Below are 27682 nucleotides of genomic sequence, written 5' to 3' on the forward strand. Positions count from 1 at the left end.
AACGAATAAGTGATTTCCATGAAACTACTGAAGCCTCACCACCATCCACTAGCCGCATGTTTCTGCCTGAGGTCCCAAATAGAGCCCCCTCCTCCCCAAAGGCTTAAAGGCCAAACCCACACCCAGTACATGGGTACAAGCCAGCAGCTAGAGGCAAGAGATATGGTTCCAAGCAGTGTTGCAGGAAGAGTATAACACTAACAACTCTGTTATCTAGCTTGTCCTCACATATTAAAAGAATGGAGAGAGCCTACTTAACTAGCCAATAGCAGGAAGAAAACGAACGGCAGAACTTTGTCTCTTCTTGAATATTTGCCACTCTTATTATCTACATAGATCTAATAGCTCCTGTTGCTCTGGTCTATTGAGCCGTCTTTTAGAAATGCTCATTTCTTGGCAAGTTACTAAGAATCAAGTCAACATCCCCCAATGGATTATGGCACAAAGACATTACATACAGTAGAATAACCTTTTTCAGTTTTTGATTATCAGAAACAGAAACCAGGTCCCAACATTTTGCTTGAGCTACCTCAGGAATAGAGAAATAGTATCTCAAGTAGTACACAAAAAAGTGAGTTTAACTGTAATGCTGTAACTCATAGCATTTTCATGACTAGTTTCCACTCATCTGTTACATCAAATCCCTCTTGCTCAGCAGTAAAGAGTCTGGTCAGGTCCTATGTAAGAACGTCTTTAAAAGGTTAGAGCTGTTGCCCAACATCAGACTAATTCACCAGGGGCCAAGCTTCCCTTCAAGGCAATATTTGACAAATAGTACAGCAAGACTGCTGGAATGGTTCTGTGTTTTGGGAGACACCATCTTTTGAATGAGGTATGCAAGAGGAAGATCTTTGACTACATAGCCCAAAAAAAAGGCCCTGAAACTGTCAGGAGTAAGTGTGAGCCTGCTCACAAAATGCTCATCAATACAAATAATTCTACATAGTAATTGGCAATGAAGTTTCTCTAACATTTTTAAAGCATCTTTTTTAAAGCTCAGGTATAGCACAAGAGATATAGGACTCTTTCCCTCTAGAATTCTGAGATCATAATCCTACTTAAACTAAATAAGCACCAACAAGATACAACAGGGAAAGTCTGGTCAGAATTTGAGCATAGTAATTAATGTTGTTTAAACAGACTTTGTGAGCAAGATTTTTCTTTTTTTTTTTTTTTCCCTGAAGCTGATAAATTTCTTTTGCTTTTAGCACATTGGTGTTGACTTTCAAGCTGTACATGGAGCCCTCTTCTGGAGAAATTTGAAAAAATAAAAGCTTAAGGATACAACAATGTGGTCTGTGCATTTGTGGAGAGTTTTAGGACTAATTGTCCCTATTTGCTATAAAGATAAGCTTGTAAAATTTACACACGCTGCCCAATTCACTTAGTTCTAGCCCAATAGAACATGACAGTTACTATTAAGACTATGAAAAATTATTTTTTCCTCATCTTGTAAGCTTTACTTTAAAAAAAAATTATCTTGGATTCATCTGCCTGCATGCAACACATAACATACAGAAGCAAACCTGTGAACAACTTTTGTTTTAGAATATTTGTGTACGTGGGCCTTAAAAACCATCCTTTGGGGAAAACAAAAAACCCTCTGACTCGATAGATTTAGAAATCTGTAGGTATTTACTGCTTAGTGTACATTTTATAGTGAACTGCACAAGCTACCAGAGTACACTCAGTTTTTATTGTCAACTTCAGATCAATAAAGCTGCATATTATAGATACGCTTTCTAGTTTTAAAGGTGATCATGAATTAAAGGATTCCTTGAAACATATCTTATTCAGCTACTGCAAGTAATGTTCAGTTTTCTTCTTGGTGAAGACAGGATAAATGGTAGTAGTGTAGACTAGGTCTTTGCAAACGGAGAAAAAAAAAACAAAACATTTATCACCCACCTGTTTAGTACAACTTTTAATCAACAAAGCAGCCCAGTAAACGGTTGAATGAAAAAGTGTGATTCCCCATTAACATCCTCATCCTTTTAACGCTTCAAAAGATTTTTTTTCTATATTTAATAAATTCAGTTGAATTAAATGCAGACTAAGAACACACAAACCAGAAGTTACCAGTTTTATAAATGATCTTTCAATTATAATACCTTTCATTTATTTCAGTTCATGCTCTCAGTCTCAACAATTTGAGACTTCTTCTACACTCTAAACTTTGTTATCATTACTTTGAAATGAAGTTCTTCCTATCCTCTACTTCCACAGAAACTATTACATTACTAGATTGCTACTGCTTAGAAATCATTTTATCAAAATTGAGCTTTGCTGGTTCCACTAGCATTGTAATATAGGAGACATTATTGCTACTGCTGAGGGAGGAGAAAAAAAAAAATAAAACTCATGAAAAATCCCAAAATGTGTTACAACCACTACACAGCCAGATGGCTGCATTTGTTTAATATGTTGTTTCTCACATTCTTCTGTTTACTTTTCCTGTCACATGAAAGTTGTGCATGTGGTGTGTCAAAGAAAAAAGCCGAGCAGCGTTTCAGTAATTCCCCTTTTTCATTCCCTAGAATGCCATCAACTTCAGTTCATACTTTAACCTGTCAATACTCAACATCCTCACTCCTGAAGACGGATGTATGAATGCTTGCTTATTACAACTCTAATTCATTTACTCTTAGACACAGTACATAAAGTAATCCTGGAGGTGTGTTAAATCACCAGACAGACATTGCTAGATAAAGTTATATATGCTAGTAAAGAAGTGGGGTACAGTTTAAACAGAAATGCAGAGCTATGCTAAAGTACCACAAGCTCATCCCTGCTGTGTGCTCGGACTTGCCTCAGCCTAGGAAGAGAAGAAATGCTGAAGTATTGGTAAAAGTTGTCAATGAGGCACGCAGTTATGCTGTTTCCAGAATCAGGTGGGGTGGGGGGTGGTTCTGGTGTGAGGTTTAACAGGCCTTAGAAGTCTGCTACAGAAAATGGGCAAAAGAAAGTCACAGAGAATGCCAAGCAAACTGCAGTTCATCAGATGGCAGGTCTCGAGCCCAGGGGCACCAGCTCAGTCTATCCGCCTGTTGCCTCTACCCGCTCCCCCCCAGCTCCCTGAGCATTGTCTCCCACTGGCAGCTGTGCCAGCCCAGGCTGGATCTCAGCCCACTTTGACAACTTCTCCGCTGCAGAAGCCCTGTGGACACCCCAGCCTGTCCGAGAGGCACTCTGCCCTGCCTGGAGCCAGACTCCGCAGGGCTGGCGAGCTGCCTGCTGGAGAGCCCCCTGCACGCCCACATGGCCTCAGCTGCTGAGAACACCCCGCAAGGGACACCATATACATCCCCAGCACCTCAAATGCACCCCTCACCAGTGCTTGCAGGCACCGTGCCTATGGCCCAGAGCAGTAGCTTTCATTTATTACAGTTCCCTAAAGGAGGAGGTTGCCCTGAACCCTCCCAAATGCCTGTGCGCTTGCTCACGAGTCCCCAGCCACCGAGTCTCCTGACCTGCAACTTCAGCCACCCCATTAATGCTTCTCCCCCTTATCGGGTTCAGCCAGGACCCAAATATCCCAGCCTTGACCCACAGCATATACGTGTTAGTTCACATGACTGCTGCCCACACTCTTGGTGTGTCTCCTGTCAGCAGTAAAGCTCTCCCAACGGTCAGCCCTCACCATTTTCCTTATCCTCCTATTTCGAAAACCAAACTAAATTCTTTCCAGAGATTGCAGTCACACAAACACAAGTGCACAGACTCAGTGTCCCAAGCACTAGTTTGACTCTAAAACCTACCAACCCCCTAAGGGTTAACAAAACCACTCGATCACAAGTCAAAAAAGAATTAACTTTTATCTCTACTCAGTGCACAGGATGCCAGTGGTACCGCCACTAAACGTAAGAGTTTTCAAAGCTCCTAAGACAAAAGAAAGATGCATTTGTGCTGGACAAAAAGGGATTCTCAAATCTCCCCAGAGCTTCTAAAAAGTAAACCCTGAAACAGCAGCAAGAGGAAAAGGGAGCAAACAGAAGGTATAGAGAAGTCAAAGCCCAGCGAATGCCTTTGCTTTGACAGACAGCAGCAGCAGGGCTTTAGCAGCTCCGTGTTTTCAAGGCTGGGTGTTTTTTCCTCTGCTTTCTGGCAGAGGGGGATCTATTACATTTAATAAGAGAAAGGCTACATAGCAAGTCACTAACCGAGTATTACACATCTATCAAGAGAGAGTACGGAGAAGGAAGCCTTCTGCAAGGTCTGATTTTATTTTTCCTCCGCATTCCCCCCTCTCGATTTTAAAAAGCAATAAATAATGTGAGCTGCCTATAACAGCCTATATGCCTACTACCCGGCAAAAGCCACAGAGGAAAAAGGCAAATCAAAGTTGCAGCATTTGATATGACAGAAAATATTGCTGCTGCAGCTGCTACTGAGACACTTGAAAGATTCCTCCCCTCCCTCCCCCCACGAAAGGAAACAAAAAAATGCTATATATCAGACAGCAAATTTGTTGTAATTGTAAATCAGGGAACTATGAGATTCTACATTCCTAGCAACTGGCTTGCAGCAGAGATCTTGCATCTTTCAACAGTAATTCAAGCAATGTATAATTACTCAGAAATCAGACCTGAATTACAAATACTTCCAAATCCAAATGCACAAGAGAAGGAATATGAAAGAAAGCAAGTGGAAAAAAATACACATTTCTTACCTGGGACAGCAGAAAAGACAGAGTAAGTTGAGTTTTGTGCTGCATTTTGCCAGACTAGAAGGTACCAGAGGCTTTTTCATTCATGCACTCGGCTGCACTGAGCATATTTTCACTGTGAAACAGCCTTTGAGAAGAGACTCTGCCTTGAGAGCCAGCCAACTTCCCAAATAGATCAGCAGCATCATCACTAAAGCATTGGATAGAGTCTGATGACCAGAACCAATGGCTTTACAAGGATGATTTCTTCACAAAGCATCCCCATTTTGCATCACACATATTGGGCAAGCACCTCTCACAAACACAGCACCTTTAGAAAGCATTTTGCTTTGGTGTATGTGTGCTTAGTTTCAGTCTAACAAATCATGCCTTACAGATCTCAATAGTATTTTCCCTTTTAGAGAATCAAATTGCACAGAGAAAAATAAGAGCAACTCAGAGCACCGCTGCAAAGACATTCTCTTTATTAAAATGTTAATAAGGTGCATTTTATTTTCAATAAATCAAAAAAAAAAAAAGCCACTGCAGTTTTAGTTACTTTCAAGCCTCAGAAGAACACAGTGAATTTTTTCAGTGCAGCAGAAATACAGATTATATTTTCTGTTTTCCCCTCAATCTCACAAATCACAATGAAGACATCAATTCTAGCCTGCAGAAAAAAATCCATCATAAGGCAATAGATTTTTATTAACTGCTCAGATAATTGCAGAACTGGCTTTTGATTCAATGAACTTGAATCTAGGACAAAGTTTCTAAGGTGCATAACCTTCAATGACAAAAACTTTTCTTTTCTGGAAGATGGGACCTGGTGTTTCAAGAAACTGCTTTTTCTGGATTGGTTGTGTTGCAACCAAGCAAGTAGCACCAGGCAGATAGACCAAAGATTGAGAACAAATTCCCCACACGCTCTGCATTTCCAGCTCCACCTCTCCTGCCACTCCTCATTATCACAACAATCCTATCCTTTTTTGACTTGTTTTCTTGCAGTCACCAGGATTATTTAGCAGTCCCCTTTCCTCATCTTCAGCAGGCTCTCAAGTCTCATCAAGTCTCTTTTGACTGCCACTTTTCCCTTGCTTGCTCATCTGGCAGAGCCGTCTGCCACCGTGCTCTGCTCTGCCCCACCACAGGCGACTACTGAACCAGTGAAGACGAGCAGAGACATGGGGAGCAGAAGGCAGGTAGCCAGATGGGAAGGGATATGCATTCAAAGAAGCTGCCAAACACTTTTAGTTCCTGAGCATCAGCAGGAGCTTCCTGCAGTGAATAATGTGGTTTGATAGCTTCCAAAACTGCTGCTAGTGTACTGCTTGCAGCTCACGTCTTTTACTTATGGACTAGACAAAAACTGAAGGAAAACGTTGTCTTTTACATCTAGGCCCTCACATGCAGCAAACACTGCTCCAGTACCTTAATCATACCTGAGGATCAATTAGTACTCAAAACAGATCACAATTCAAACCAAACTCAACAGAAATTACTGTTAGCAATTATAATGCTCTATGTTACTTCAAAAGGTTCACCACATATACACTAAAAAAATCTTTTTTCCATCCCTTTTTTCATTGAGCTTTTTTTTTTTTCCTGATGGCTAAAGAAAAAATCATACAGATTTTTAGGATTAAAAAACATAAGTAAGTGACCGATCATCTCCCATAGCTCCTTCAAAGTCTCAGCTTTCCCCAAAGCGTAAATCCCAGACTCCAGGGAAGCATCCCAGAATTTTCTGAAAGTTGTGGGGTCGATACAGGGCACAGCCTGCAGAGGGCCACACCAGCAGTATCACCGCACACCACACAGCCCATATGGGAGCACTGGGATTTGGACAATGCCTTAAACCCCATAAACTGGGGCCAAACAGCTGAGTGAGTTTCCAGACTGACCAGAAGTAGGTGGTGACTGAGAGGAACAAAAGCATATCTACATCCTGTTACACAGGAAGAAGAACTCATTAAAAAAATAATAATGGGGGAAAGAAAAAAAAAAAAAAAAAAAAAGAATTAAGCCATGAGGTAGATGATTTGCTCCAAGATAAAAACCTGCAGTAACACAAGATTGAGCTGATAGTTACATTTAGCTTCCACATAAGATACGTCACAGCCAAAGGGCCACCCTGTAAAGGGGGACAAGGGGAATTGCAGGCCTGAGCCCTTCCCACAATGCTCCAGCCATGGGGAGCCATACTGGGCCAGTCACCTGCTCCCCCACAGGGGCGGGATAGCAGAGCAGCCATGCTGTGTGACCCTGGACAGGGCGTACCACCCTAAGGGACCTGGCCATAGCCTCTGGCCATCAGCCAAAATACCAAAAGAACCACACACTGTAGCCTTGTAGCCCCCAAAACAGCAGATATCCTCCACCAACATAAAAAAACAATAATTCATTAACCTCTTACCTCCAGTTCCACTCAGCTTGTCCTCCAACCACAGTCTGGAACCTCTACCTCCTGCCTTGTCCCCTCTCCTCACAGCTGCTCCTCATTACCCCCAGAGAAATGATTAACTACTTCTGGAGGGGCAATTAATCTCCCTCAGTAGTTAACTTTTCACAGGCTGCTGCCAATCCCAACATGGCAGGTGTGTGACGCAGCAGCATCTTTCCCCAGGGCTCACCCATGCAGGGCCTAGCCACTTTTGGGGAAAGGCCCCTACATCAGCACCTATGTGAGGTGAAACCCAGCACAGGGTGGCCCTGGGTGATGAGAAGGGGCAGGTGGGGGTTACTAGGGGCCTCTAGCCCCCCAAAATCAGCCCTTGAGGGCCAGGGCAAGGGTTTGGCCCACTGCAGGTGGACTCACAGCAGAAGCAGGGTGTTCTTTACTAATTCTAATTAGATTATTAGTGAAAAGCTAGTGGGTTATAAATTAGAAAGTAAGAGGTACTTTCTCAGTTTTTTCTCAGCCTTAGAAGACAGGAGGGGATTCAAAACCTTCATAATATTTCTACTGAGTATCCTGGAAGGCAAGGGAACTGATAATAGAGCAGAAAGTTTGCTTTCTAATTTTTATGTATTTATTTTGTGTAGCGTGTGTCCTATTTTACATGAAAAAGGATGAAAAAAATTTATGGATTAATTGGAAGGGTGGTAGGGGGAAGGAAGAAGGCAATATAGAGTTTAGGGCATGGTCAGAGAAACAGACTCTAGGGTTCAGCTAGTTCCTTCTTAGGACAAGCAGTGCTTGTTGTGCCTGCTGTCTGCTGATGTAAATTGTGAGGTAATTTTGAGCAATAGCTGAAATGGGTTTTGGTTTGTGAGAGAAGCAAGTTCTTGCTAAGGCATTTTTGATCCAAGCCTAAATTAACTGATAGACGTAATGTGCTCTTTAGTCTTTATATAGAAGATGCCATCCTTTTCACTTATAAAATCTTAAGCTATGTAACGCCTCAGGTCCCTTTTCTCTCCGTAACATACTCTGGCAGTAGAGGCCAATGCTGAGCTGGGGCTAATATGAACAGTACTAATTGCCTGCAATGCATTAGGTGTTGCCAGAGAGAGACCCATTAGTGGATGAGGGAAGGACTCTATGGAGTGGTATACCTCTGTGCTGCCAGAAATGCCTTTTGACCTTCAGAAGATTTGTCCTTGCTCCAGTTTGTACGTCCTGAGGGTTGGCTGCCATGAACCTATCATAAGAACAGTGTAAGTTTAATTTTGTGTTAATGTGAGTCACATAAGAAACCTGGATGTAGGAGAGAGGGACTAATTTCCTCTGCCATAGCACTGGTAATCTATATACTCCTGGCTGCCATACCACAATGCAGCTTCTGACTCCTTGAATCCTGGAAGAAGACTATATTCCTGGGCAGAAACCAGAAGTGCGTAAACCTGAGTGGCATGTCTCAAGGACAAAAAGGGCACACTGCCAACATGAGAGCATAATACAGTCCAAGACAACTTGATCCTCATATGATCAGAAATTGCCCCTGAGGACAGGTATTGTTGAATTTCTTCTAGGGAAGATGGGTCAAGTACATAGTGGAACAGAAATTCAGTCAAGCAAATGAATTCAAGAGTAAGTTTAGCTGCAGCATATTTGACATTGACCTTATTATTAGGAAAAAACATGCTGCTTAGGGCTTTCTGAAATCCTGCTGGGTTCATTCCAAGAACTGCCAGAGAACAGAAGAAAACAAGCCTGACCTGCTGTGTCCATCAGGTTTGGCACTGCCATGCCTGCAGAGCTGCTACCACTTCCTGAGGCCAAAAAGTTGTAGTAAATATACCTGGCTAGAGCTAGACTCTGTAGCAGAAGTGAAATCCCATCTTGTGCCTGAGGTTCTCCAGCAGCAAGAAATGAAGGAACTGGCAGCAATAATTTATTCTAGAGGACAGAGATTCGGAAGGCTACAACAGAGGTGAATTAATTGAGCAGTTAAGGAATATGTTTCCAGTCACTGTGGTTTTCTGCTTGGCAGTTCTGCCAAAGCAGGTTTGGGTGGCAATCTCAGTCTAAAAGCAGCTGGAGTGTCTTTGAGAAAGCTTCACAAAAACACCAAAGGAGGAGTTTTGCAGTTTGAAAGTGAGCCCACAGCTTTTTATTGTGTACCCAGCCCAGTACCTCCATAATACCTCAAAATTCTACTGCTATTTCTTACACCAGGGGCTTATTGGCAACAGGAAGTTTGGCATTAATGTAGCTTTCTTTAAAACCTGTGGGACTGCTGAATGCTTTGTCTGCTGCTGTTTCCTTGCATACCAGCCCAAGCTCTAGAATAGTAAATGGGTTTTGTTTTCATACATACTAACAGGCAACTAGAACAGACTGATACTTCAGTGAGAAGAAATAGGGTGTGTTTCATAGTCAGGAGGGGGATAACAACAGTTGGTGAGTCAGACAGGAATCGCACATTTTAGAGAAATCCTTAAGAGACCAGCACACCCTTTTCTCTCCAAAAATAAATAAAATAATCCCTGTTTATCATGATCATGAGAGCTATTTCTTTAGCTCTTAAAGTAGAAAGTCTTATTATTTTTTCTTTTTGCATTTCTGAGCCCTTTAAGCATAAACAAAAAATCCATATTCAACTTCTAAAATTGAGTTGCTGTAAAATGTTCTAGAGTAATAATTTGCAATGCTGTACTGTAATGCTGTATGCACCTGTAGAATATATGCTTTCATGTCTTAAACCTTTTCTTCTGGAACTAGAATTGAGTATTAAGAACTACCTGCACTGCTACTTACCCAGCTAGTACGTTTCTAACCAGGAACTGCTAGTAAAATGCCTGGTATGCTGAGCTGATAAGGGGTAGGCATGTAGTTCTGCACTTCATAAAACCACTACATGAAAATTATTATACTTCTGATTGCATATATACATATGTGAATAAATATACATACCCAAAAGCCTTCAGGTTAGCATCCTTCAGGCTTTTCTTTCTCTTCTCTATCCCAGGCCAAAAAGAAAAATCAAATGCTGACTTTTAAATAAAGAAAAAAATATCTAATCTAACCCTTACTTGAGAAGCAAGCCATTCCTTAATGCACCCTTCATCTGAACTAAGCTGGGTGGGAGTGAGGAGAGCTTTAGGTGTGTGTTGTGTGGGATGTTCCACAGGGTCTGCTTCATGGAAATGACTTTGTTTCTCTCACTTTCTCTCAGCTGGTCTCTGTGGGCCCAACTCACTCCTCAGCTGACATCCAGCATCTAACTCTGGCTTTTGGAGTGGTGGCAGGTATTTTCTCATATCTGATGCAGACTTGTGCCTAGCAGCTGAATAATTGCAATTGAGCTTGCACTGTGACTTTGCCCCAACTGTGAAGCTCCCAGGCACTTTGGCTTAGTGGTTGTCCTATATCCATACCTCTGGACAAGTAGTTGAATTATGGTCCCCCTATTTACCTACTTTTCAGAAATAACACATTTGGAACACAACATATAGCAAATTATTCCTGCAATGCTGCTGAAGGAAAACTGAGCCACAGGATGCAAAGGGACCTGATTAAGACCATAAAGGTAGTCAAAACTGGGCCACTTCCTAAATGCTTTAGGCACTGGCCCTTCCATCTACTGAAAGAACCATTCAGCCTTCCTTTGGGGATCTGGGAGCTTCCTCTGTTATTGTACAAAACCAAAGCTAAAACACAATTTAAAGTAAAAGTCTTCATTGGCTGGGCTATTTCCATTCCCCACTTGGGCCTCTCCCTCCTCGTTTGACCACCACTCCTTTGCCCTCCCTCTGTAAGCATATTTGGCCTAAATAGAGGTGTTCTGGAAGCAATTACAGGTCTGTTGGTGCAGAATATGACACGTTAGCTCGTCAGTGCTTTGCCTGTACTAAGGGAATGACTCCTTGTTTCCCTTCTGACCTCACCTATTGTCTAGGAAATGAATAGGAGTGAGAAAACTTGTTTTGGCAACGGGATCTGTATTTTCCAAGTCTCTGTTATACTGAATTGTGCTCAGATTTTTTTTTTTTTTTTTTAAAAAAAAGGTACAAAGGAGCTTATTCTATTTTTTTAGCAACTATACAAAATCAGTCATTGTTTAAAAATCCACTGTGCAAGTTTGTTAGAAAAGTTACTCTTTTAAACACACACACACCAAAAAAAAAAAAAATCTACAGGAAACACAGGAGAAAAAGCAAGTTATCATTGTCAGAGTTCTTCTAAGACATATCCAAACTCAAGATATTCATCATGAGTTATGGGAAAGTTAATATTGTAGGAATAAATTAACCACAGAATTTTAATGGCTTTATTGTGTGACAGTTTCTAAAGCCCAACCAAATATCAGCTAGGAAATTCAAATGTGAGAGATGTGCTCTTAATTCCCACAGTTATGGATTTTTTTTAAATCCCTTCTTATGATATAAGGGTCATTTTAAATATTCTACCATGAATATACGGCTTACTTATGGGTAGCACATTTCACCATTCTCATCCAGGCAGAAGCCAGCTTAATCTTTCATCTTTTCACAGAGGAACAGCAGATGCATAAGTATATTTTAAGGGGAATAATATAGTTGGGAGAGAGAGGGAAGATGTGTAAGTCTGAATATCTCTGTGCACAGGACATCAGCTGACAGATAGGCCCAGAGCTGCTAAACCTCCTGACTTTGGGCATACCTGCTTTCATTGTATGTGATAAGAGATGTGCACAGCTCTGGTTCCTGGCTTTTTCAGCTACTCTGCACTGGCCAGTGCAGCTCCGTATTTCACATAACGCAGCTGCAAAGCCCCTTCATCAGAATCACAATTGTATCTGCCCTGGGCAGGGCAGCAACCAAAGTGGCTTGAGTTAAAAATGGGGTCAGATACTAGGGTTCTGTGTCCTAACAACTGCTCCAGAAGAAAGACAAGGTTGTAGGAAGAGAGACATGAGCAAAACCTCGCTTATAAAATATAAAGGCATATTTATGAGGACCTCAACCTGAAAGAACACACTGGGCAGCCTGAGCAAGCTTAGGGTATGCCAGAGGATATCCTTGTCCCACTGAACTCCAAATGTGAAAGATTTCAGCTGCATCAGGATTTCACCCTCCATCCTTAAACTCTTTCTTCCCCATTTATATTCACAACCTTTTCTTTATGCAACTGTCATGGCTTTTAGGCAGATAAATATCTTACATGCTTCTCAAGGGTGTCATATGCTATTTAGTATTTTCCCTCTGGTATCAGCACCTGTTAAGCATGGAAATAAAGTGATTAGTCTTACATGTTTGGCTTCAAAAATCGATTTTGGATATGTCTCCATATTATTGGCAGATTTGCCAATTAAAATAATGATTTTGCCTTCAATAAGAAGTTTTCTGTGTTTTGAAGAGTAGGAATTACACCGAGAAGTTTTCTGGGTTTGCATTTCTCTTGAAATTTTCTAGATCTATCAATTCTTTTGTGACAAAGCTGTCTGATATTATGTAGCCTTAAAGGAAATTTGTCTCTGTAGATCTAGACATGACTTTAAAAACTCCTTTTCATGCAGGGGAAAAATACATTTGAAAATTGAATGTTCTTTAAATAACCAGAAAGATGTATTTATTTATATATTTATTTTAAGTCTGAAAATGTTCTTACTTTAACCAATCTAAGAAGGCCTGATGATCAGGTTGGATAAAAAGTAGCACTATACCACTATGCAATTACTTTAGAACTAAGCTAGTGGCATCTCAAAGAGCAGCTAAAATCAGCTAGACACAATTTTAATAGGTCACTAATGACCTTTAAATCAGTTGAGCGTTACATTATAATAATGTATACAAATATAATTATTAATATAATAATACAATTATTAGTGAACATATTAAAATGATCCTCAAGAATGCACGTTGGTCCAGAACTCGACATAAATCACGGGATCCCTCCTGCCCTCTTACATCCTGAAGGTGCAATGTGCCTGATGCATCTTTCAACTCCATAGGAGCAATACCTCCCAGACAGGCTACTCCATATACACCAAAAACATCTGATTCCTGAGCTGCTTTTTTACATGCCTTTGAAATATTGTATATTATGCATGAGTTCTTGATTCACAATGTATCTTGAGATCTCTTTGTATTTTGTTGTTTGTCTTCAATTTTGTATCTTTCTTATGTAAAATTCATTAAGCCTTTGTAAATATGAAGAAAAAAACTGTTCCTTTTGCTTTCCCCCTTGGGATTCTAGAAGGTTACCTTGCTTCATGTGCAGCTATAATTTCTCTCTTGGGCTTAGTTTTTAATACGTTTTTTAGTTTGTAACCCCAAGAAAGGGTCAGTCTATGGTGTTTTGCTAAGTCCAGCCCCAAAGTGAAATGAATAATTTCCTTTGAATTAAGGAATTCTCTAGCACTAGAACAGAATATACTCATATTATTTTGCCTTGGTAAGGTTGTGTCCAGAAATTTACTGTCCTTTTTGCTGAGTAAGTCCCTCAAAGGAGGTAAAATCGGGTTGCTTTGGGTCATTCTGGAGATCTGAGGCATCACGCAGCTCTTGTACTGAGGTCTCTTGTCAATTAGAGTGTGGGTTGGAAATGTGCTTTGGTTGATACAGGAAGAAAGCACTTAGCTTTGAGAAATGGAATGCTGTGAGAATTACCCACATCCGGGTATTTAATTCCCTATTTTTTCCTACGTGTTCAGTCAAAGTAGGACTTTGGTAAATCTAAGAAAACCTACTGGTCATGCTTGATAAAAAATAGCATTACACATTCTCTTGCCTGTCATATAGCCACTATCTGCAGGTTGACGCTCTCCTGGGAGCTGCAATCAACTGGCACATATTAGAGCAGCTCTGGGCATGTTGTGCTCTAAGCTGAACCCAGCACAGACAAGGCAATGGATCAAAGAAGACACAGTCAGCTCCACAATACCTTTTTCCTTATGCTGCGGTTAACATCAGGTCAGGAAATCCCCTGGGCTGCAAATAGTTGGAAGCTGGAAAAGCTCTCAAGGGAAAGATCATATGAGAGTGACTTATTCCTGCTTTCTTAAGCATCTGTTTATGGCCACTGTGTCCATTGATCTCCTATGAGACACCAGCGTAAATGCATTCTTAAAAAAAAATAAAATAACTGTCTAAGAAGGTGAGGGGGCATGGTAAAAAGAAGCGAAATGCTGGGGACACTGGCGTAGTCATCTCTGCACAGTGATGTTGATTATAGAGACTGTGGACTCATCATTTTGGGATGGAGGGGAGACAGGATCAGTTCTTACAGGCAGCATTCTGTCCTCATGGAAGAGTCTAGAAGCGTTCTTTAGAAATAGAGGTGTTTTATAAGAAGCATTTTTCCCCCTCATGTAGGGAATAAGATATCAGTCTTTCTGGCAGCAGTTTCAATCTGCTGAAAACAAAATCACTTCCTGAGTACTTACTTGCAGTGATCGCTGTCTGTTTCCAAAAAATGGCCAACATTAGGTCCCCAAACCCATGCAACTGTGTAGTCAGTTGGTCTTGCTTCAGCCCTAGGGAAAGGAGCTTCTATGCACCACGGTTTGGGGATGTAGCAAAGATAAGATGCTGAGAGATGGCAATTTTCCACTGTTCAGAGAGTCTCAAAGAGATTCAACAGCGTCCAGGCAACAAGAGCTCTTATGAGAAAGCTCAGGTGAATGTGTCTCAAGTACAGGAATGGCTCAGGTGGGTGGCTCAGTGTGGAGACAGTCACTGGTCTCTTCCCGGTGTCTAAACTTCTCTGGGAACACAGGGAGAAAACTCTTTGTGTCCCACCCTTATTAGGAGCCCAGCATATTCAGGGTGCTGCAAAAGGGACATTTCATAATAAAACATATAGGTTAAGGTATTGGCTCCATGCCTAAACACAGCCTACTCCAGAGAGATGCTAAAATTTTGTGCTATGGCAAAGGAGAAGTTGTTTTTTCAAGCTTTTTGCATCTTTTTATATCTTATTTGTATTTCTTTCTTTTAAGTAAAGAGGGATTAAAATAAAACTCCAGGCCAGAATGTACAAACTGAAATACTGCTTTATTTTTGGAAGAGAGCTTGTGGGAATGCTGAGTCAGCTATTAGAGTCAGTGCTTCCCTGGTTTCCCTCTCTTTGAGACCAAAATTTAAGTAGTTAAGTGCAATACGGTGAACTGAAGGGGCACAGATGAGTTTGCTAGCCAGTGTCTAGGGGGTGCACCTGGGATAAGACAGTTCAATGTATGCAAATCAGGTTATTAACCCTTTCAATTTATTGAACCCTGATAGCCAGGGATAAAAAATAATAGCAATCAGATGTTATTAAACATGCTAAGTGCTTTAACAGATAATCATATACAATCAAGCTCCAATAATAAGAAATAAAATTTACCTATGATTACAACCAAGTCAAAACAGTCAAAATAGATGCAAAAGGAGATGATAAACTCAGCAGGAAAAAAGAAAAAAAAAAAAAGAAAAAAAAAGTCAAAATATCTTCTTATGTCAAGATCGAATGTAGTTTACTAAATAAGTGAATTGACTGACTTTATAAAAAATGATAAAAGCTGCTTTCTGAAGTGAGCAATCAGATTGTATGCTCTTTGGGAAACATCATTATATATCTACATAACACCTTTTCAAAGCATGTAGTTATAATGTTGCCAGGGTGCCATCAGGCTTAAAGTAGAAAACAATAGTTGTTGAAGAACTTCCAGAAAAACAGCTTTTAAGCATGGAAAGCTGAGAAGATATAGTTTTAATCACAGACCAAGTTAAGAAGGAAGAAAATAATGAAACAGAATTCCAGTGTAGACAGAATGCTGCTTCAACATTTAAAATCAGTTGCAAAGAATAGCTGCAGACACAAAAGGTGTCAGTACATAAATTAGAAGGCCTATTCTGCCATGACAGGATATTGGCTCAGAAATACAGAAAAAGAAAATATCAATACTATTTTCTCCGTAATAAACAGAAGTAAACAGAGGGGCACTTGTTGATCACTAACTTATAGCAACTTCAGGTGGGTGTTGTTTGTATGCCTCTATGCAGCCAACTAACAGGGGAGCTGATCCAGGTGTTTTGGAGCTTTGAGCTGAACTGATGGAGAGAAAGCCATACATCGACCCAGGCTGTAGTGGAAGTAGAGCTGAACCCAAAGAACAGGTTGAGCTCCTCAGAAGCCATTACTCCAACCAGTAAAAAAAAAAAAAAAAAAAGGAGTTTAATTTCTCTCTGCAAACTCTGCCTCACTATGAACTCTTCCACACAATGTCATTATTTGGACTATGATGGAAAAAGAGAGGCAGGAAAATAAGTAATATAATATTTTTCTCTTTCAACGATAGCATGCAGTTCTGACCTAATATTGCTGGTGTACTGGATGGCTATAAAATATTCGGTGAGGGATTTTCCAACAGAGTATTGGCAGAAATTTGCCAATTCTGTGTGAGCTGCTGTGCCAGTGTCCAGAGCCACTGCCTCCTTCAACCATCTTTCACCAGCATAATCCAAAGCTGCAACAGAAAGCAAACTGGCTTTCGACTGCCTGCCCCTGCATTTATGCAAAACACTTGCATACTGTAAACCTATTAAGAACAATAGCCAAACTCTCTTGTACAATGAGGAAAAAGCCCTGGAGGTCTAACCGAGCCTGCTGGTGACACTAACCCTAAAGAGAAACCGTGTTTCTATTGATTAACCATGGAGCAGTCAGGAGGCAGATTGCTAATATGTCCTGAGGGCACTGATTAAAGAAATCAGTGCTGTCACATATTTATGCCAGATTTTGTTTGTTGCCATACCTCTTATTTTATCTGGGGTTCCACAAAAGCCTGCTGAGCCATTGCTGCTTCGAACACCTATTGCTGAACACGAATCTTGCCTGAGTTCATGTGGTATTATGGGTTTTAGCAGCAGTGAGTTCAGTCAAGCTTAGCTCCTTGCTCTGACAGTTTGTAGGAAATTTATCCCAAACCATTTCTTCCACACCAAGAAATGCATTAACCTTAGTCAGCAAGTAAGATACCGTCTGAGACGACAGGTTGCACTGTTTCTTACTCTTTGCAATGAAACAAATAGCATGAAAACACTTTTAGGTTGATTCATTTTTCAGGCCCTTTACAATATGTATGCAGCTGCTTCAGTTGACAGAACTACCCAAGTATTATAAAGCATCTGAACATTGCATCTTTATCTCCATGCTGGTCTAGCAGTCAAAAATATTTTTTTGTCCCCACAAGAGAATTCAAGCAGGTGTTATTTGTCTACAGTTACGTCACCTACATAAGTTCCTTCTTACTTTCTGAATTTGCTTAGGCAATTCATAACTTTGGTAGATTTGGTCAGTTCATAGCACCGACCGTTATCCATGTGAGTAATGCAGACCTTCTGGTTTCATGCAATATTTTGTCTCTTTCCGCACAGAAACTGAAAAAGCTCATGGATTTCATTCCTATGAATGTAATTCTTTATCAGGGATGTTCAGGCAAGAGGCAAGCTTTAACAGTGATTTTGGGAGGAACTGTACCACAGCTGATGCTTTGCATTTCATGAGATTCCCTGGATATCCAGATGAACAGAACAAGACAGACAATGTACAATAGCACCATCTGGTGACTCCCAGTAATCATACTGTTGCCCCCAACTCCCAAAGACAGGATCCATTACAAAAAGATTAAAATAAGTATATATACATTTCTAAAAAGGAGCAGAATTCAGTAAGAAATTGTTTTAAGGTAGAGCCAGTCACCTCTGTGTGTTTAATTTTCATATTGCGTGAAAAGATAACAACAAAGATGGTTCCTAATGGATTTGGGGGATCTATTCTTAGTTAAATATTGTGTAATCTTCTATCTCTATTCTAGCAGATTCCAATATTTAACAAAATATTCAAAAATTGACTCAAAACCCAAGAAAAACATGCTTGGCTAGTATTTAATAACCAAGTATTCTGCACTTCCACAATTCAAATAAAGTGGATCATGCTTATAATTTCATTGGAATTTAGTTACGCAAAGACTGTTTCCTATGCATTAATCTGCAGTCTTTGGATGGAAGAGGCAGGTGTAGGAATGTTTTGTGGGGCCTCTGAAAGACAGTGAAATAATCAAAAATATTTGTGAAATAATTACAAAGGTAATTCCTCCTGAGCATCACCAGGAAAGATATCCTTAATGAGTTTAATAGATCTTCCAAATTCTTTAGTTTATTTCCTTTCCTTGCTGGCCTAGCCCAGTCTGTGAGCTGAATTTTGCACTACTCAAACCCCAGGTTTCTGCTATGTGATTAGAGACATGCTATGTGATTAGAGGCTGCATGTGAGTAGAGACAACATCTAGGCAATAAATTGATGCTTGGGTAACAGTCTGTCTTCAGAAACGGAAAAGACTGAAAGTTTTTCTCTAGAGCACGGGTGAAGCATGAAGAAGTCAAGGTGCTTCTTTGCATAGTTATGTGGTTGGTTATCATTAAAAAAAGCAGTTGCAGGAGAAATATTGAAGAAAAAGGTTCAACTTGCTGTGACTGCAGCTGTGTTTATCTTTTTCTAACAAATATCTGGAATAGTCAAGCACAGTAAAAATTTCTGCAGAGCTAAAGCCAAAGGAGAAGGATTGGGAATGTAAGTAGCAGTCCTGGAGCTGATGAGAAGTCACTGGAGAGTGAAGACAGTAATTACAGGGTCACTGTATGTCTTATTGGTCCAACTGATACCCCTAATGTGTTTTTCTGCTGCACATGGATCCCAAAAGATTTCCATTTCTCCATTCAAGTCAGCTTGGATGTAAGTTTGGTTCTGTGCCTTGAATTCTTCACTGAAGGCACTGCATGGTTTTACTTTGGCAAGAAATGGTCTCTTCACGTGTGTTTTTCTGTATTCAGTCTTGTTGAAAGATGCATATGAAGGAACGATCTTACTGCAGAATATTTTCCATTTATGCATGTCTCGAAACTGTAAAGAAACCATTTTGAGCTGTCTTATGTGGTTAAGAATAAATTATATCCTTTTGATTTGCTGTATATATACCTAGTATTGAAATGACCTGCAGCCTGCAGGAGCTAAGGTTTTTACTATAACATAACGTGTACTGCTTTTATTTATTCATGAAGAGGGAACAATCCACTCTCTTACTATATGTGTATGTATATTTTTTTAATGAGGATATAAATTGGAAATGTCCAGAGCATGGGACAGGAAACTATTGACTGAATGCCAAGCGTCTTTCCAAATCAAAATAAATAAGAACTAATAATCCTTGTTGTGCTTGTCAACTGTAGCCTAGTTAATGATATGATGATAAAAATAAACAAGCTCTTTCACAAATTGGCTGTAGCACACTATGGAACTTTTGATGCACCACTTGTGATTGGTCTTTCCTGCTGATTTCTCCATTTCTTGGACAACAGAGCTTCTGCCATGTTGTATGCCATCTGAAATACCAATTCCAGAGACTAACTGGGTCTTAGCACGCTCTATACAACTGGTAAATGTGCATATATGTGAAAGTTGTGAACATCATTACATCCTCTGAGGGCTTGAGCCATCCAAATTTTTGGGGCTGTGCAAGTTCCATCTTTTGGAGAGAAAGGCAGATAGGAAATGCTTGTGCAGATGGAGAAGATTTCTTCAAGAAGACGGAACTTTGTTTTTGTTCTGTAATGTCATCCTTGGTGAGCTCTTGACTTCTTGTTTGGGATCCATGAAACATCATTTTGAATACAGAGAGCCATTTCAGGATGATTTATTGCATCAAAACAATTGACACAAGCAGAGGAATATATTCTGGTTACTACTTTTTTTTCTGGTCCCATGTGTGCTCCTATCCCTCATGTTCCTTTGCTAAATACACAGGGGAATAAGTATGTAGGTGTAAATATGTATTATTTATTTGTTGAGCTGAGAGTGCGGTCTGACACATAGATGATTTGCAGCGTTTCCCACATCTTACTATAGGGAATGCATTCAATATGAGAATAAGCATTATTTTGTTCTCTTTAACAAATGGCAAGATTTTAGGAGAAAGTACGGCAAGTATTTGTGAATACAAAACACTAGCCCCTCATATTGCCTGCCTCCCTCAATATACATTCACAGTGTCATGCCAGCGTCCAGAGCATTGGGATGTTGGAAGAGAGATGCACAACCAGCAAATTACTGCTCCTCACATACAGAGAACAAGACAGGCCTGGCAATGCTGCAGTGGTTATTTCTGCTGCAATTTTTATCTTTTTTTTTTTTTTAAAGTCTTTTGAAAATCAGCTTGCATCTTTAGTTACTTAAATATTTAAACATACACAGGTTCCAGTTCCCAAGAGGGTTTTGTTCTCTCCACTTGTGAAATTCATTGTATTTTCTGTCATTTTTAAGTAGCATATTGATATCCTCAGAAATCCTAACCGTGCTTATGACTGGAAGGAGAAGCAACCTCCCAGGTATTACTGCTTTGAACACCAGGACCAAAAGTTGTGCCTGGTAAGATGCTCGTACAGACAACTCTAACAAGCTCCTGCATTGACATGCAGCTGGTCTGCAACGTGGGCTGTGCAGTGCCCATGAATGCGCACAGGCATGTCAATGCCTTGTTCCGATGATTCATGGAAGATGTTAACATCCACTGCATCTCGCAGTGAGTGCTAATGTAAGCCTTTACGTTTCTATAATCACTTAACACTGGAGCAGTTCTTAATGTTTCAGTATAATACTCCTCATCAATTCAGACCAGTTTTTCAGATGTTTGTTCTTTATATCCCACTTTCTGCACCTAGTGACAGGGTTGGGAAACTGCTGTTTGCATGGGGAGAGGACTGTTTAGGAATTCAACCCGTTACATTTGAAAATAGGGCTCTCAATTGCTGTTTGTTCCAGCTCAATTTACTTTTGTGATCTTCAAATTGTAAATCATTTTTTGCCAGGTGCTTTTTAAAGAATGGAATTTTAAATGTTGGGGGAAAAAGTGAAGGAACAGAGATCAATTTATTCTTGGTATAGTTTTCTTGTCATGTCCTAAACCCCTAAAAATGAGGGTTTCAGTGTGGTCAGAGACAGAAACATATCACAAAAGGAGTTTCTCAGGCTTATAAGCCATTCACTGAAAGTCAAAAGTTTATTGAAGGGTAGATGAAATTTAAAGTTGCTTCCTCTAAAGTGTTATTAACATTTGACGGACACTGATAGATGTTACTAAAACATCTTTGAAAGGCAAAGGAATAATTCAGCCAACAGTTCCACTGATTTTGCTTTCTGATATATCCCCTCATAAAATTAATATCCCTCTGATGGATTTTTTTCAAGAATAGAGCACTATATCTGAAGAAGAGAAGGAAAATATTTCCTGCAGTATTTCCTTGTTGATCAAGAGCTTGCAAGAAGGAAAAAGTCACCGTGCTGGGATGTAATGAAATAATACCGAAGACCTGGATTTAATTATTACAAATAGGCAAAGGTTACCTGGATGACTTTAAAAGAATGTTGACAACTGATTTTGTGGTATTATGTTACTATATTTCAGCTCTGAAACCTTTAGATCTTCCTTCTTTCCTCCTGCAATTATACAGGATACTCTCATGCTAACTTGGAATTTTGTAATGCATTTTTCAATCCAAAATCTCAAAATGCCTTTAAATAGTTACAATATGACCTTTAACATTTTATTTATTTTTTTTTCCCCGAGGAACAGAGAAATTAAATAATTTGCCAGGCTGCAAACTACATTTATGTCAAACTATGAATCTAATCCCAACACTTTCCATAATAATGGTCTGTTGCCTATTGAAATGGTTGTAGTAATCCCATTTGGGTACCTTTGGAAACAAATGGGATACCGCTACAGTCAAACTCCTGGTCCTTGCTGAAACAAATAAATAACCTGGATCTGACAGGGTATCTTGCCAGTTCTTTGGCTATAAACCCAGTTCAACTGCACTTCAGTCAAGTATCTCAACAGGGCAGAAATCACGGACAGGCTCTGCCTGAAATGCTCAGAGCCATGGCATGGGTTACTTTCCTCATTTAAACAGAAAAATTTGTGAGTTGGTTATTGAAGAACTCCATAGTTGCTTTTAAATTGTTTCCTGCTCCTGAAAAGCTATTAAGTAAAAAATTTGGTCTCTCTTTTTCCTTCGTGTAGCGTCATTTATCTCAGTCCTGCTGTTGACTCTGGGCAGCTAAACTTTTGTATGAGGCTGTTCCGAAACTGCTTTTGCATGAGTATCTCCCTTAGCTTCAATCTCTGCCCTCTTTCTTCTGAATTATTTAGTAGTGCAGATAACTTATTGGCATAAATCTGTCACCTTTGTCAAGAGTTTATCTACCTCTTTTCTACGATAATCCCCCATGTCTAGCTAATCTTTCCTTTTGACTCACGTTCCCCGAACCTTTGGACCCTTATTTTTTGTTGTTGCTACAGCTCTACCAACTCAATCTCTGCTGAGAGCATCTTATATTTCAAGGACCAAAATTGCTCATAAAATGTTAATGGTGTCTATCTTGTTTCCCCATAATGCTAAAATAACTATAATGTTCTGTGGGCTTGTCTGCCCAGAGAAACTAGTGCACAGTAAAGCAAGGTTTGAATTTATAGCTCCTCACTTCACACATAGACATTTTAAGGGCATACTGAGTAGCGGATGAATTCTTCCACTATTCAAAGTGAAGTAAGCTACCGTGAACTTGAATGTGCATGGAACTTTAGAAAGTAGTAATTAGGGCAAAGCAAATCCATAACAGCTCACTACCTCCTGTAGCAGAGAAGCCGTGTGTTCTTAGGCAGCTCTTCCCTGTCTCTGAGAAAGATTTTCTTGTGGTTGTAGTAGCGTGGAAGAGGGCTTTGTCCAAGTCCTCCACACACCTCCGTTGGGTGGACACCAAATAACTTAATGTAAGCTGATTGAAAATTTACTTTCAAATTAAAGTTTATTTAAATTGGAAGCCTGGTTTGCAGAGAACTAATGTGCATATTAATGAATTCATGCTTATGCTTCCTTTGAAAAGGCTTTTCTTGGGAGGGCAGAGTAGGAAAAGACATGCAAGAATATTTTCATTGTTTTTTTTTTGTTGTTGTAACCCAAAACACTGAGGTTTTAGCTGCAACTCAAAATTTCCCATGAGAACTGTGACAAAATTTGAATATTTTTCATTTTCAGCTGTATTTTTAATTAAAAGGTCACATTTTTCCAAGCAGCTCAAGCTTTACCATCTCTATGCCTCAGTTTTCTGTCTGTCATTGGGGATTATAATTCTTTTCTATCTTTTTGTTTCCCTTGTCTGTTTAGATTATAAAATGCCTCTTACTGTGTGTTGATGCAGAGCCTCTCAGAATGGGATCCTGAACTTGGCTGGTATATAAAGTTGCTACTATAATGCAAATCAATATTAAGAAATGAGCATCAACCTCCCTTCCGTTTCACCTTTTACATTTCACATGTTTCAGTCAATATGCTCTTGAAATTGTTGCTGGACTTTCTCTACTCTGATAAATAACACAGTAGTTTACTATATCTTCTACAATGATCCTTAAGTCCCTACCATGATCAATGTCTCCTAAGAGTATAGCATTATAATTATTTTCTGTCCCCTGCTGCATTACCTTATACTTTCCCACTGGAAAGAGTATCACACATTTGCTTGCACATAAGCCTAATTAATTTCCTCAAATTATTTTTAATTTGTTGGCTTTGTTCCATCACATTTGTTGCCCTTCTTCCCTGATACCAATAAATTTATTCTCTTTTGAAAATACAACTGCTGCCAAGTTTACATATGTAATATAAAAAGTAGTCCCTAAATCATCCTTAATGGGACCAATCGTATTGCCTCACTTACCCTTTTGAAACATTGCTTATGACATTTCTTGTCACTCAGCAGCCTTTTTCTGGAGCCAGATGAACAGGGTTCTCCCCACTTACCAGGTACAGTGGCTTTGTAGATTAACCTTTTGTGTGGTATGGCTTCTAAATTTGCATAATTTATATCATCTACTTCACCTCTGTCTGCGATGCAGCTAATGTACGCAGCAATTTCACACACATCCCTCATGGGAGTGAGGCAGGAGACTGCCATGTGTGCCAAGTTCAGCCGCATGGCCCCATGATTGTCCTGTGGGGCAGCCCTTAATTTCACAGGAAGATAGCAAATGGTAGAAATATTGCTTCACCTCGTTACTAGAGAAAGCAGAAAATAAAAATTCAGAAGAGGTACTGCTGATATTTAGGGAAGAGTTTGCTTTGCTTTGTTTTCCCAGAGAGAGGAGAAGAGAGGATGAACAGTTCTGTGACAGATTAAAGGAAAGAAAACAAGGCATGGCGCAAACCATGCTCCAATGCTGAGCACACTTTCAAATGGAAGATTTTAAAGATAATTTGAGAGGATTTTCATCATTGCACTAGTTGAACATTTGTCAAGATGCCACAACAGGTTGACCTTTCCTTGCTGCCTAAGAGACCTGAACCAGAAAGACCTGATATCTCATGAACTCATCAGGTATCTCACAGAGCTCTTGAGATTGACAGACCTTTTTGCATCCACACAATTAAGCTGGAGCATCTTTGTTCTTCAGTGCTATCAGGTCTAGCCTTGTGAGCTTCTTCCAGCTGAAATACAGAGTTTCCACAGGAGGAAACTGGAACATAGATAGGAGGCAATCTTTGAAAAAGAGGGAAAGAATCAATTAATAAACACTCCTGAATTTGCTCCAGCTCTAGTTTTGCAGCAGCATCTTTGGAAGCACAGCCATCTATGAGCAGTCAGGACTCCCCAGACAGCACGAGATCGTTCAGCGTGTGAATTATAGACTTCAGCCTTGAGAATATAAATGATGGTCGGGAACAAGAGGGCAACTACAGAGTGGTAATCATTCCAACTTCAAAGTTAACTCAGTATTATATTGCTTCATTACAGAGCAACAAATCAGCAGAGAGATCTGATTAATCCTTATATAACTTCCTTGACATGCTGTCTTTCTCTAACACCTTCATGCTGTTTCAACAACAAACATTTGAATAGCTACCACAGCACACAGACATCAGAAAAGCCAAGTGATGTATATTATAAACTCATCCTTAGAAAGCAATGAATCAAGATGACAAAATATCCTAACACACTAGGAAAATACACTTACCTAATCAGTTCATCCCTTTATCAATAAACTGATATGACGCTATATATGCTAAACTGTAACACAGAAAACACATCTGTTCTGAATTTGGTGATTGATAACTTTTTAATGGCAACCATTTAAATGCAACTAGCTAGGTGTAGTTGTTCCTGCCTGGAACAACAGCAGATATAGGAGCTGTTCTGTTGTATCTGCTAAGAGTCTGAAAATCTCTAAAAGGTAAATGCTTGTCCAGAAATTTACAAGATAAAAGCAAAATCTGCATGTGCAGTGAATACAAATCACAAAATAAATATTCTGATAGATTAGTAGGTAAGGAGACAGGCTCACAGTATATATATGTATACAGAACTAATATATGTACAGATATGTAGATATACAGATACAAAGATATATAGCTATATGGCTGTATAGATATACAGATGTATAAATATAAAGATCTATACATGGAATGAATTAAATGCACAATGCAGTTCCTATAAATCTGGAAGAGTAGTCAAGTAGTAGTCAATTGTAGTGTACTGACCTATAGCCCCTGCAGGTATTAACAAAAGCACAGAGGTGATTATTTGTCAGAAATGCTCTCTGGGGTTGTAAAATGTATTTTGCTTAATACAGCAATGGTGGAGCCTAGGGTCATGGGGAGAGTGAAGAGTGGGCTTTGTAATGAACTTTAAAAAGAGAAACATTCTCAGAGCTTCATCTTTGTACGTCCTGTCACGTAGATTGGTGTTTTCCCTTCATGCATTCCAACCCCAGCTGTCAAGCTGAAGTGTGTACACATGCACCCACATACACAGACACAAACAAAAACCAGCTCACTCTGAAAATCCCTTTTAACACTGTTTCTCCTTCTTAATAATCTCTCCACCTCTGTGAAAAGTCTCACTTTGGGATAATCTCATTATGGGGTATCCCCTTGACAGGTTAATCTTCTCAGCTACCTCCCGAAGATCTTGTCATCTTTTAATCTGGAATACGATCAGATAACATCTACAGATCAATATGTTCTTTGTAGTCATATTCCAAAGGCTATGAGAGGTGTTCTTCCATGCAGTTCAAATGCCTCATTAAAGATTTCTCATACTGTAAAACCGTTCCAGAGATATCATGCTTTCATTTGCTATACATCCAATATAATGTTCCTTAATTCAGTCAAGTGTTTTAATGTCTGTCACAGTGACTGTTCCTTCCTTAAAGCCCATATATTTCCTTAAAATAAACTTAACAGCTCCTACACATTTTGAAAAAGCAATATATTGATTTGAACAAGCTTTAAGTGAATTATATCAGAGCATTTCTTATGATGCACTGTCATATTTACTGCACGTTTCAGCATGAATATGCTATCTTCTCATTAGCTTTATGTCTCTTGTGACAGTAAATTAAAATGATTCGCTGAACTCTGATTTTCCCTTTTTGCATTCAGTTCCTAATATAATTGCTTTTCAACATTTTATTGTTGTTGTGTGGTTTTGGTTTTTGTTGATTTTTTTTTCTGTAATAGGATGATTCACATATATTAAGATCTCTGATATTATATTAAGAAAAAAAATGTAAGGTTACCTGCTGACCATTTTTTGCTTTGTGCATATTGTTAATCATTAAGATTTCTGATGCATTCTCAGAAGTTTGAATGTGATTATTTTCTAAAAAGCACCAATAAAGGGATTATATAGGCCATTGGGTTCATGACCCTTACTGTTGCTGAGTGTTATTTTTTACATTGATGAATTCTGCTTGCCAAGAAGCAGTGAATAAATGAATTAGACATTTTCTTCTGGAGGCAAACATCCCGATGACAAAAAGAAAGAACAGAGCATCTCAGGAAGGCATGTGGAAAAAACTAGCCAAAGGTATATGAAGAAGTAAGCCTAAAACTGAATGCGCTTCACTCACAAAGGAGAAAAGAAAAAAAAAAAAAAAAAAGATTCGCCATTTTGCTCTTTTGTAAGCTTCAGTGATTAAGAGTCTGAAAATATACCTGGTCTCCATTTACACAGCAAGGTGTTTATTAGTTTGTCAGATCTCACATAGGCAGAAGCTAATTTGCTTCTGTATGGTATGCTGTAATTATATCACTGAATAGTTGTTTCAAGTATTCCAGTTTTAATTTCTTCCTCTTTGATATAGTCATTTAATTACAACACAGCACGATTGATTAATTGCAATTACAGTATTTTCTTACTGAGAACTCACCTACAAAGTACAGTAGGATACTAGAGAGAGCGAGGGAAAGCTCCGGGATTTAGTTTGTAAGGCCAACAGAATATACGCAGAGATAACCTGTTTTCTTTAGATAGAAATACAGCATGTGCTATACTAGTGAGGTGATGCTGCATTTAGTTCCCTGCTTCCAGCTCTGTTTAATACCTGGTGGGAAAAGAATCTCTAATGTTTCTCTGTGCACACTTGCCAAAGCTCTCTTAATGGCCCTGATCCAAAACTCACAGAATTCAATGAAAAGACTTCTCTCAACTTCAGAAGCCTTTGGACCGAGCTAGTTACAAGCTCGTCTTTCTTTCTGATCTGCAAGTTACCTCAAACCTTCGAGGGCACTACAGAT

General features: G+C 39.5%; 1 protein-coding gene across 8 annotated transcripts in view; it reads right to left on the minus strand.

Moving 5' to 3' along the window:
- The window catches only part of CDH13 (cadherin 13), a 478422-nt gene extending 473552 nt beyond the window's left edge, over nucleotides 1-4870 (minus strand). For 5 of the 8 annotated variants that reach the window (XM_040571561.1, XM_040571560.1, XM_040571562.1 and 2 more), the window contains exon 1: nucleotides 4670-4845. In XM_040571561.1, coding sequence (XP_040427495.1) covers nucleotides 4670-4714 — 45 coding nt within the window. In that variant the 5' untranslated portion in view covers nucleotides 4715-4845. Of the gene's footprint in view, nucleotides 1-4669 lie in introns of all 8 variants that reach the window. The other 3 variants (XM_040571559.1, XM_040571558.1, XM_040571563.1) reach the window with 2 other exon arrangements.
- Nucleotides 4871-27682: the final 22812 nt, after the last annotated feature.

Source organism: Cygnus olor, chromosome 12 (assembly GCF_009769625.2).
Source record: "Cygnus olor isolate bCygOlo1 chromosome 12, bCygOlo1.pri.v2, whole genome shotgun sequence".
In the NCBI taxonomy this organism is placed as follows: domain Eukaryota; kingdom Metazoa; phylum Chordata; class Aves; order Anseriformes; family Anatidae; genus Cygnus; species Cygnus olor.